General features: G+C 46.2%; 1 protein-coding gene across 8 annotated transcripts in view; it reads right to left on the bottom strand.

Annotated features, from left to right (window-relative positions):
- Positions 1–12,874, bottom strand: part of HERC1 (HECT and RLD domain containing E3 ubiquitin protein ligase family member 1) — a 1,817,725-nt gene that overhangs the window by 1,310,494 nt on the left and 494,357 nt on the right. For all 8 annotated transcript variants that reach the window (XM_085643727.1, XM_085643730.1, XM_085643731.1 and 5 more), the window contains one exon: positions 2,674–2,889. In XM_085643727.1, the coding sequence (XP_085499853.1) occupies positions 2,674–2,889 (216 nt within the window). The remainder of the gene's footprint in view (positions 1–2,673; positions 2,890–12,874) is intronic.

Raw genomic sequence — 12,874 nt, 5'->3', positions numbered from 1 at the left:
CGACAGGTGGGTGGACCAGAGTGGTGTGACTCCATATAGCGCAGAGGTAAATACACCCTAGACTAGTCTTCAATTACATGCAGTTAATCATGTCTTTATAATTATGCATTCTAACTGCTTGATACCGTGAATAAAAACTAAATATTTTAAACGGGAAGGATGAAAGCCTAGATCAGCCGTGTCCCATCAGGAATCCTTGCAAATTAAAGAGATCTCCGACAAATGTATGAATATGGTGTATTACTGGATTCATAATAAATGTGCATCACAGGACACCCACACCACCAAACTAGAGCCAAGAGGACACAAATGTTAGACGTGCTTTCAAAACACAATTCAACATCACAGAAACCCCAATTAACAAGTCTTTCTTCACTATCCGTAGCCACAGCGTGTCATGGACCACTTGGGCTCCGATAGGTGAGCACTACAGAATAGTACGGAAAGGACGCCCGCACTTAGACGGTACTACGAGGCCATATAAGTTTTAGAAGTATGCTATATAAATATGCCAATATACTTACAAAGATAATCAATCTCGCTCTCTCACCAAGTGGTTGCGTTAAATTTAAAAATATCACGCAAATAAATAAAGAGATCTGCATTTCACAAATAAAAGGGACATGGATGTCTTCAGTCAAGCTTTTCAGAGCTGCTCTGGCAAAATAAAAATATACCAGTCTCCAGTAAACTAACATTGCAATAATATGCTAGTGCTAGAATAATTGAGTGAAATTTGGTGGAGGGGTTTCTATGCAGATATATAGCGATGAAAAAAGTATACTGTCACCACTAGCAGGGCTTTAAGTGGGCAGGGTCTCACTGGTGCCGAGCACCGCCACTTTTTTAAAAGGGGCCACGAAACGGGTCTCTATCGGGCTCTGTTTTGTGCCCTGGCCACGCCCCTTTGAGAGACCCCTCCAGTTTTGTCATCCCACTTAAAGCCCTGACCATTAGTATTATAAACGCATGTTCACGTTCTCATGATAACCTCAATGTTGTAAAAGAAATGGGGACATTAACACATAGAAAGTAAGTCAGTGCCAGCTTTGATATTGAAAACTCATGAGCCAAGCAGCCCCGCAATCCCGTCATCTTCACTGCACCCGCCGAGCACAGGAAGCGCTGACGTTCGTTAATCCAGAATTTGCTGCTAATTGTGTAGAGCAACCTTGGAGCGCATTTTATTCTTCCTCAGTCTACCACACTCCAGTGCCAACATACAGCGTTCCACGGGTAAACTGGTGGCTGTTGGCAGTGCCACTTTCACCTAGCTGCCACCAGGAGGACGTAAGGGCATGTATGTGCATCATAACCTAGGTTTGCTTTAAGACGCTTTATTAAATTAAATAACTGTATATTTCTCCCGAATAAAGTAAAGCACGCAGCTTTACTTTATTCAGTAGAACAGTGCCAAGCACATCACCGCCGGGCACGTCGTGCCAGTTGTAACACCCTTTTTTCCGGTGGCACCAGCAAGGCACTTGGAAATTCAGAATTCCTGATTTCAGGTTGCCATCAAAGTTAGACACTATATATCCGTGCAAGAAAAAGACCAAAGGAACTAGTACCAGAAACAGAAAAACTTATTGATGGGAATGAAGGTATCGCAAGAAAGAGTCCCAGGGCACAGCACGGCGAATAGTTCAGCAGTATCCGGTAAAATAATATCGGGGCACTGCGAAAAGCTCAGCAGTATCCAGCGGCATGTAAACAATCTAAAAAAAGATACGCATATAGGGAGTGCTGTCTGTTATTGTGTGAGCCCCAACTTTTCGATGGGAAACCAAAACATACCGGAGAACGAAGCACTGCAAGGGGTTTGAAAGTGGCGAAAAACTAAGCGCTGCAAGGATTTTTTTTTTTGATAATCAACTTTATTGATTTAATGTGGCGAAAAGCTCCAGTCAGGTGATATGTGGGCATCGCACATAATAAGGTACTACTTATTAAAGTGATCACGCACATAATTAAGAAAAAAAAAGTGTGTCACGACTAATGCAGGAGAGAGTGTCACGCAATTGTGTGGACGGCGCTGTAAATGAGAAAAAAATAGTGCTTCGAGCCCTTTAAAGGAAAGAGTGTAAATCCGCCCGTAAACGATTCAATCCCAGTGGGCGTGCCTAAAAGGAGACAGGGTGGCAACAAGGAATGATTGGCATGCCTTCAGGGCAATAATTGCACTGCCATTGGCATAATTTGTGATGCCAAATGACAGGCATGAAGGAAAGCTGAAGGCAGAGCTGGGACGAGGCTTCTGGAATCGTATCGATTCCAAGAAGTCTCGTAAGACGAGAGCAGCGCATGCGCTGCTGACGTCATGCAGAGACCTAAAAATATTTAAACTATAAGAGGGCATTATAAGAATTATTTCATAGGGACTTACATGTAATGCACACTTCACATTTTGAGACTATTTTGCAAAAGTGTTATTCGTAACAATGTGATATAAAAGTGCTGTACAGCAAATACACAGTGCTTTAGAATAATACATATTTATTTTTAAGTATGTAGGAATACATGATGGCTGAGTGACAATAGAACCATATTAGAATATTGCATTCATTTTAAAACTATATTTTCTAAGATGCAACCGCTAAAGTACCAATTTATAAAACACAAAGCATAATAAAAGTGCAGAGCAGTTAAAACTAGTTTGATTATTCTTTTTACCTCATAGTGATGCAACCGCATGCTTTCCCATTTACTTCCTGCATGGCCTACAGTACCCAAGCCAAAGCATCCTGCAAGGAACTGAAGTCTAACTGAAGTAAGCAACGACGAGGACTGAAATCCTTGCACTTGACAGTGAACCATTCCAGACAACTCGTCCTTTTCTTCCATCCCAGATAGTAAAACCAGGATCTGATGAAGGGCCTCCAAGCGAAGCTGTGGAAATAAAGAAAGATTTAAACAGTGTGCCAAAAGTGATCATATTTACCAAATTGAATTTGTCATCAGTGCTTCTAGTGATTTGATTATAATAATTCTCATGAAAACTTGGTTGAAGCCCCAAAATAACATTGCTGAACGTTAGATGAACTTCATTTAGAAAATGAGAGTATTTGGTAAATATAGAAAATGGTCTCAAATGAAAGAACTCTTAAAAGACTACTTATTATCCAGAAAGTTGTTTTATCTGCAGTTGCCAGTCGTCTCACCTCATTGAAGTATGCAAAAATTGCAAAGCTAACAGGTCTCACCCAGGAAAACTGTTGGCTTTGCTAATGCATGTCTTTTTTTCCATTGAGGTGGCCACACAGCACTGTGGCAGGAAGGTGTGAAGGTTGAGAGGGAAAAGGAATCGTAGGAGGTTTTACAAATGGAAGAGAATAACCAAACTATAATAGGGAAGACCCTGAGGCCAAAAGGTTGTGTTCTTCTTCTGTGGCAGTGTCAAAAATCACTGATTAGTGTTGCCTGAAACAGACTTAAATTCAAACATTCCTATCTGAAGTTGGAGAGGAAGAAGGAGGAGAGCAGGCTTCCTTCATTTATTGGAACCTGTGTCACTTGGTTTTGAAGGCAGGTTGTTGGAGAAAGGCTATTTTTGGCTGGCTTCTGTTCCAATGGCCATATAACCTATAGCCTTTCTGCATGGGGGAAGAATTCTCTTTTCTGGTGAGGACAAACAATGCCCTAGCTGTCACATTTTTTCTTATCAACTTTTCAAGGGAAAAATTCACCATTTAACAGAACAGTCCAAGTCTATCAAAAAGAATGTCCAGGAGAAAGTCTTGTACATCTCATGAAAAGCCTTGTTGTTCTCATCCATGAATGTTATCTGAACATGACAGTTCGGAGACACCAATGGTATAACGCCACTCTTCACATATGCTGAGCAAGCCCGAACCACCAGACCTTCAGGTGAAAGCTGTGTAGCAAAATAGGATAGATCTGTAAGGGCAGGACTGCATTTTCTGGTGAAAATGCTACCCAGCAAAGAAGCAGATTGTGGCTTGTTCTAAACTGGTGTAACTTTAGCAATGAGAGCTCACAGGGGAAGGCCGGGTGCTGAAGAAAATGGTGGCTGACTGTTGAAGATCCTAAAAAAAAAGAGAAATACCCCCCAAATATCCAGAATAATAAATAATAAATCATGGCATCAGGTAAACTTTAAAAAACACCCTGTACAACAGGTATGTGACTGCTGAGAATGAAAAAGCCTTGGATGCAGGGGAATTTGTTCTGTGGAGGACAAGCGCAAAGGTCAACCACATCTGGCCAGCGACCATCAGATTGGCGCGGAGACAACACCCCGAGTGTCCTGAGGTGGCAGGCGATAAGAGTGCTCAGTGTGGCCTAGTGCTCTGGACTCTACTGCACTCTGCCCCTAAGTCTCGCCTCGTAAGCCAGACTGGATGTTCATCACAGAGACATGGGCAAGGGATTGCTGTGGTCCTGATCTTGTGGAAGCTATCCCTTCCGGATATGGCTTAGCTAGATTGGATAGGGTAGGTAGAATTGAGGGTGGGCTGGGCATTCTTTACAAGTGTAGGACAGTAGGATCTGCTTCTTATAGTTACCCCCACTTTTTGCTGATGTTTCACTGTTTTTGACTTTAGTCTGGCTGGGATCCTGCTATCCAGGACCCCAACTTAGCTGCTTCCTCTCTAAATTGATTGCATGTACTTTAGGTACACCACAGATCGGATTCTGGGGTACCCTTATAAGTCCCTAGTATATGGTATCCTATATACCCAGGGCATAGGTACCCCAGAGGCCTCTCAGGGGCTGCAGCATGTATTGTGCCACCCCCGAGAGACCATTCAAAATGACACCACAGGTCTGCTAATGCAGCCTGTGTAAGGTGGTGCATGCACCCCTTACTTAGATATAGGTTCACTATATCTATCCATATTACTGCACATATAAACCTATCAGTCACCCCTATGGCAGGCCTTATCAATCTTGAAGGCAGGGTTTTATGTGAAAGGGTGCCCATGCATGAGCAGAGCCCCTCTGCAGCCTACGGAACCTCTATTCCGGGGTAGTTTGTGATGCAGCCAACCATATATATTTAAGTGCATTATAACCTCGCGGTATGCTACAATGTTGGAATGGCTGCATGAAAATATGTTGTGTTTGGTGTCAAACATCTTGGAATCATACCTCCCTGGGAGGTATGATTCCACCCTACTAGAGGGAGAAATATGACTTCACCGGTACACCCGGTACCAGCTTCACAGAACCCTAGCATCACAAAATGGAATCTGCCAGCCACAGACACGAGTCTGCCCTCCTGCTGCAGGACGAAACTCCGGCAGGGAGGCTGGACAATAGATTTCCTGTCACAGGGAGGTGTGACCACCTCCCAGGCAGGTTTTAGTGTATTGGGGGTGGGTGGGTGCACCCTGAGAGTGCTTTGATGTCTGCACTGGGGGCACATTTGGTGTCCCTGTGCATAGTTCAGCTCAAACCAGTTGCAGGGGCTACCAGCCCCTGCTGTGGCGCGAAACTGGACAAAGGACATCGGTGTAGCCACCCCTCTGTCCTTACCCTCCCATAGGGGGGTCCCCAGAGTTTTTCCCACCCCTACCTTGGGTATGAAGTAGGAACCCCTGGTTACAGGACTTTAGATTTACCTGGACGAAATTCTGCTACAGAATCCAGAACTTCAACTATCTACACTGTGAGAAGTTGGCCTGATATATGATGTCCCTAATTCTAGTGTAAACCTTGTATCAGTCCAAACAACCCATATGGTGATTGGTTGTAAAGTCAACCTTATAGACCAGCTATCCTAGTGGTAGCATGGACAAGAGCAGTCTTAGGCTAAACTCTGAATGGCATGTGAAGCCAGCTGTTATACCATATATAATCCCTTGAATACCAAATGAAAGGACACCACAACAGATATATATATATAAAATAAAGTGTATTTATTCTAGTCAAACCCTCAGCACTCTTTATGAGATTCGAGGTAAGTACAACACAGTCTTATTCAAGCATACATTAAGTCACACAGGTAAGTAATACAGTTAGGCCCTAGGGGCCACGCAAACCATATACTAAGTAAGTGGTATAAGGACCACTGTCACGGAAATAGGATAGACCTAGGCCTAGGGAATCACTGGGGCTACACTATACTACTCAAGGTTAGGAAGTGGGAGGCCCATGGGATTCAGGTGCTGAGTGGAAACACTCACGCGTAATGCGTATAGTCGATAGAAATAGTACAGTTTAGAATCAATAAGATTTAGGACACTTCTGGAGTAGCTAGGAAGTCGAGACTTGAGAACTAGACACTAGGATAGTCAATACCCTGCTGAGCACCGGAGTACCCAAGTTACCTAGCCCACGGGCTGCGGGTGCATAGGTGTGAACTTGCGTCGGGTTTCGTCGTCGACTCCTATGGGTGCCTGAAGGAAAGATGCTGACAGGCAGCCAGTGAAGAGTGTCCGGTGGATCCCAAGGCTGGGATCAAGAAGGAAGGATACCTGCAAGCAGAAGGGACAGAGTCTGGGTCACTAGCCAGTGACCACGTGGAACCAGGAAGGAACCAGGCGATGTCGGGAGATTGCAGGTGAAGAGGTGAAGCTTGTCGCAGCAGCCACGGGTACCATGAGACGTCGAGGATGACCAGGACCAGGAGGCGAACTGTCCCACGAAGGCTCGTGCTGTCGGCGGCGTCGAAGTCGAACTAGGACTCACCAAGCCTTGGCAAGCGGAACCCACGAAGAATGGAGGACTTGGAAAATTGAAGGTGCGTCGTCGCAGAGGTTACTAGCCAACGGGCAAGCAACCGGACAGACGCGGCAAGCAGGAAAATGCAGAAGGGCCCCACGCAGGACTCGTGGAGTGTGGGGGGCTGATCTTCGGTGCAGATGGTGCTTGGGGTTGGGGCTTCTCAATCCCCGGTGCACAACCTCGAGGGTGCCTCAGAAGCTGCGCTGGAAGATACTCGCCACTTTTCCCAGGTAGCCGGTCCCACGTCTCCCGTCGCCTCCACGGATCTCAGCTCGGCTGTGGATGTGGATCAGGGTCGGAGAAGTCTGGAAGTCAAGGCTCTGGTCAGGCTCTGCAGTCGGTCTCTCGTAGAACTTCAGCAAAGCAAAGGGTAAGTCTCTTGATGGTGCCTGTTCGCACAGGGTGGTCACTCCTTGGCCACAAGGGAGATTCTTCAGTCTTCTTCTTTCGTCGAATGTCGAAGGTCCAGAGTTTCTGTTCAAGTTGCAGGTTCAGGATAATCTAATTTTTCAGGGCCCAACTAGCTACTAATATACTGGGCTAGTGGGCTGGGCTACCTGCAAGGTCCCTCCTATGGGTGGGACCAGGAAGGGGAGTGGCTACACCCCCTTTCCTTTGTCCAGTTTCGCGCCAGAGCTGGGGCTGGAGTGCCCCAGCACCGGTTTGAACTGGACTATGCATGGAGCACCTTGTGTGCCCCAGGCATGTCTCATTCCTTTCAGCCCTCCCTGCCCCAATACACTAAAGTCTGTCTGGGGAGGTGCTAGCACCTCCCCAAGCAGGAAACCTGGCCTCTCTGGCTGGGAGGGCTCCCAGCAGCAGGAGGTCAGACTTGTGTCTGTGGCAGCAGCATCCATTTTGTGATGCTGAGGCTTTGGTGAGGGTTGAACAGCAAAGTAGGATTTTAACATGTCTCTCCCTCTAGAAGGGAGGAATAATATCCTCATCACCAGAAATGGTTAGACACCTTACGCGACATGTTTTGATAAAGCCAAACCATAGTTACCATAACCGTTTAAGATTATAAGGTACTTTAAGAGTATATGGTAGGCTATATCATAGAACAGCTATAAGGACATGGTTCCGAAAGCTGCAGACAGGCTCAGCTCATGCTAGAGCACCATCTCACATGTTACCAAGCACTCTGCCTCCAGGATTGTTAAGGCCTGCCATAGGAGTGGCTGATAGGTACACATGTGTCTATATATAAGGGTAGATATAGGTATACTATATCTAAGCAAGGGGTGATTACACGACCTTGCCCCAGCTGAGTGATCAGCCAGTTGTGTCTGATTGGAAGGCCAGACCAGGGGTGGCATAATACATGCTGCAGCCCCTGGGAGGCCTAGGGTACACCTATGCCCTGGGTACCTAGGGAACACTGTACAGGGTCCAATAAGGTGATCCTTACCAATTGGGTATGTACCTAGGGTACATGGAGTCCATTTTAAAGAGAGAGCAGACAGCCTGAGACCCTGAATGGCAGGATCTCAGGCCAACTAAGTCGAAAAACCAGCTAGACACTAGGCAAAAAGTTGGAGGTAACCATAGTCAGATATCCACCTTCCTACATACACGACGTTGGATGACCGAAGAATATCCCTTGGAGTAAAGGAGTTAGTCCCCTGCAAGGCAGGCACCAAAGCCGCATCTGCCCGGTTTGCAACTACGGAGCTCCTGAAGGACTCCGAAGATTTTACAATACAGGAGGTGGGTTTCCAAGCTTCCCCGAGGCAGATCCGTGCTCTCAGCAAACCTGAGATCCAAAGCCCTCGCGGGGACCGTGCAACCTGAACCCCTGGACACCGTGCCTATTTGCAGCAGCATATGCTTTTTGGAGATACCCGAGACTGTGCTTTGGGCTACTTGTAGTCCAGACCCAGAGCAGTGATTCCACCGAAGATTACTGGCCTACACTCCTCGAGTGTCCCGTGGGCTGGTATTTAGTGATTCCTCTCGAGGTCCCTTCGCGATCCCTTGTCCATCGACTTGTGGGTACCTGAGAAGAACAATAGTTACTTACCTGTAATCTGTGGTTCTCCAGTATTGGTGTCTTTCATAGATTCACATGCCTGAATCATTCCCCGTCGTCGGAGTGGGAGTCCCACGGTACATAGAAAAGCAATAATTATGCATATAACAACCAAAAAACCCTGGTAACCTGAACCAGGAAGTAAAGTAGCCTAAGCTACAAGGAAAAAAACGTCCACAGCTATGACTATCACAGTCATTATATCCAGTCCAAACTGCAGCCAATCAGGCGACAGCACCCACCAGAATGTTCTCCTCAGAGGCTCAGGCTCTCAGATTTTCTCGCACAGGAGTGAAGCAATACATAATAGCCTAAAAAGCCTCTGAGGGGAGGCGGGCGGGTTGCATGTGAATCTATGAAAGACACCAATACTGGAGAAACACAGATTACAGGTAAGTAACTATTGTTCTTCTCCAGTATTTGGGGTGTCTTTCATAGATTCACATGCCTGAATCAGAGTAGATAGCAGTACATAACCTTATGCTCATAAGACGCCACTTTGTATCATAGACCATATACATTATGAATCAGTATAACCATAGAGAAATACATGTGTGCTTCAACATATGCAAAATAATTTCAAGATAGAAATAGTATGGAAAAAAGCGTCTTATAAAAGCATAGTGGAGGAGGGAGAACAGAGGCTCACCTTATTTGAAAAGATTGCGTAGAACAGCTTGTCCCACGGATCCATCTGCATCACTTGCAGCTTCCAAACAGTAGTGTCTGCCAAACGTATGGCAGCTGGACCATGTTGCCGCTTTACAGATCTGATGAAGAGGCACACCGGCGAAAAGAGCTGTAGACGAAGAGATTGCTCTCGTAGAGTGTGCTCTTGGGGTCGCTTGCAATGGTCTTCCAGCTTGGTCATGGCATAAACAAATTGCAGCCGAGATCCAACGAGCTATGGTTGGCTTTGATACTGAATGGCCTTGGCGCGGTTTACCATATGCTACCAAGAGCTGGTCCGATTTGCGCAGTAATGCTGTCCGCTGTAAGTAAAACTTTAGACACCTTTTGATGTCTAGGGAGTGCAAGGCCCTTTCTGCAGCTGTTAGCGGATTTGGGAAGAACGTTTTCAAAACTATGGGTTCATTAAGATGGAAATCCGTCGGAACATTTGGCAAAAACTTTGGATTAGTGCGCAGCACCACAGACTGAGATGTGAATTGCAGAAAGGGTGGATGAACAGTGAACGCTTGGAGGTCACTAACCCTTCTGGTTGAAGTTAGAGCCAATAATAAGGCAACCTTCCAAGAAAGGAACTTTAGATCCACCTTGTAAATGGGCTCGAAAGGATGCCGCATTAGTTGTGAAAGTACTATATTAAGGTGCCAAGAAGGAGGTGGACGCCGAATAGGCGGGAACATCCTAAATAACCCTTTAAAAAATTGTTGGATGACTCTATTGGAATAGAGAGAGTTAATACCATCCTGCCGAAACCTTGAAATTGCAGCCAAGAACACCTTCAGAGTAGAATGGGAAAGACCGGACCTCGCCAACTGTAGAAAGAAAAGCAGAATTTGTTCTGGTCTTGCGTGGATAGGATGGAGATTAACAGATTGACACCACATGCAAAACCTCTTCCACTTTAGTTTGTAAGTTTTAACAGTTGCGGGTGCTCGAGCATTGGCCAAAACCTCTTGACAGTCTGGATGGATATCTAGGTGTGCACTTTCAAGTTGTTGAGGAGCCATGACGCTAATCTCAGCGATGCTGGGTCCGGATGACAAATTTGGCCATTCTGAAGGGTCAGAAGATGTGGAATTGGTCGAAACTGTATGGGCTCGGCCTCCGAGAGGAGGAGAAGTTCTGTAAACCAGTACTGGCGGGGCCACCTGGGAGCAATTAAAATCATGCGGCAAGGCTGTTGTTTGATCTTGCGCAGAACTCGTGGAACCAACTGGATCGGTGGAAAAGCGTAGGCATATATTTGCGACCAATTCATCGAAAAGGCATTTCCCAGCGAGTCTTTGTGGGGAACCCAACTTGCAAAGAATGGGCATTTGCGGTTCTGGCTGGTTGCAAAGAGGTCTAGATCGGGATGCCCCCATTCGTGAAATACTCCGTCTAGGAATGGTTGGTGTAGCTCCCATTCGTGATACGAAGTTGTGGTTCTGCTGAGGGAATCCACCAGAACATTCGTGATTCCTGGGACGTGAATGGCTTTGAGGTTGATCTTGTGGCGAATCGCCCATTCCCAAATCTCTTGCGCTTGCTGAGATAGGAGGGCTGACGTCGTCCCGCCTTGTTTGTTCAAGTAATGCATACTTGTCATATTGTCTGTTCTTACTAGTATGCATGCTCCTCTGATGATGGCTTGGAAGGACTTTAAAGCCAAGAATATGGCTCGCAGCTCTAGCAGGTTAATATGCCACTTTCTTTGTTCTAGAGTCCTCCTGCCATTGATTGTCAATCCTTGAAGGTGCGCTCCCCAACCCTCGAGGGATGCATCTGTGGTGATTGTGAAATCCGGCATTTCGACCAGAAATGGACAGCCCTCTTTCAAGTGGTTTCTCTGACCCCACCACTGAAAGCGTCCCGCATTCGTTAGGTGATGTGAATGATATCCTCGAATGATCCTGTGATCTGAAGCCATTGCAGATTGAGCTCCTCTTGCAACGGTCTCATTCTGTATCAGCAGTTGGGAATGAGATGAATGCAAGAAATCATCCCTAGGAAGGATTTGTACACTCTGACTGAAACGCACTCTTTTGATAGTAGTGAGCGCGCAAGGTTGCATATCTTGATTTGCCTTTCTTTTGACACAAAGGCCTTGGACAGATTTGTATCCAATGTCGCTGCTAGGAACGTTCTTCTTTGCGAAGGAGTTAGATGTGATTTCTTTAGATTTGTGGAAAGACCCAGGGACTGAAAGAGTACGATGCATTTTTGAACATGTTCGGATGCTACCTTGGCGGAACTCGCCTTGATAAGGCAGTCGTCCAGGTACGGAAATATTTGAACTCCCTGCAGATGGAGATGCGCAGTCACTGGCACTATGACATTTGTGAAGACTCTGGGTGCAGAACGGAGTCCAAATGGGAGGACTCTGAATTGAAAATCCCTGCCAGCCACTCTGAACCGTAGAAATTTTCTGTGCCTGGGTAGGATTGGTACATGAAAATAAGCGTCCTGTAGGTCGAGGGTGGCCATGTAGTCCCCCATCGAAAGCAACTGTAGAATTTCTTGGAGCGTTAACATCCGGAAAGACGTTTTCTTTAAAAATCTGTTTAGAGCGCGAAGGTCGAGAATTGGACACCACTCTGCCGATTTTTTCCGGATGAGGAAAAATCTTGAATAAAAGCCCGTTCCTTTCTGCAGGAAAGGGACTTTTTCGATTGCTCCTTTTTGAATCATTATATTTATCTGGGAAAAAAACTCCTTGAGGTGAGCAGGGGGTGGACATTTGGGAGGAAAATTTGGCGGAATCTTTGTGAATTCCAGAGCATGGCCTCTGGATATTATATCTAACACCCACTTGTCTGTGGTAATCTTGGACCAATTTGAATAGAAGTGGGATATTTGACCTCCAATTTTTGTACGTGGTAATGGTAGAGATGGTGGCAGGTGGCAGAACTCATTGCTTCTTACTGGACTCTCGTCATCGAAAGGATTGTTTCCTTCGAGACTGCGAATATGGTTGACTTCGCTGTCCGTAATATTGCTGGCGATAATTCGGAGATCTTTGGCCAGTTTGTGAGGTTTGAAAGGAACGCTGCTGATTATAACCTCCCCTGTTAGAGAAGGATCCACGTCCTCTGGCCCCACGGAAGGAAGACTTCCGGAATTGCAAACTACCCAGGGACCTCGCCGTCTCCGTATCCTTCTTAATCGCCTGTAGTGCTTCATCCACATGTGAACCGAATAAGGACTCACCATCAAATGGCATGTCTATGATCTTAGACTGCACCTCCTGGCGAAAAGATGTTGACTTTAGCCAACCCTGCCTCCTTAGCACTGCAGCTCCCGCCAACTGCCTGAACCCAGTTGATGCCACATACACTGCTGCATCAATGATCTCTGCTGATGCATACTCCCCTTCCTGCAAGATCTTTAAGGCCTCGGATTTTGAAGGCTCCGGTAACATATCGAGGAAAGGAGAGATGTCGGACCACATCTGGCGGTCGTATCTCCCTAAAATAGCCAGGG

This window comes from Triturus cristatus, chromosome 3_1 (genome assembly GCF_964204655.1).
Source record: "Triturus cristatus chromosome 3_1, aTriCri1.1, whole genome shotgun sequence".
In the NCBI taxonomy this organism is placed as follows: domain Eukaryota; kingdom Metazoa; phylum Chordata; class Amphibia; order Caudata; family Salamandridae; genus Triturus; species Triturus cristatus.
Note: the sequence above shows the minus strand (reverse complement) of the source record. Positions and strands in the feature narration are given on the sequence as shown.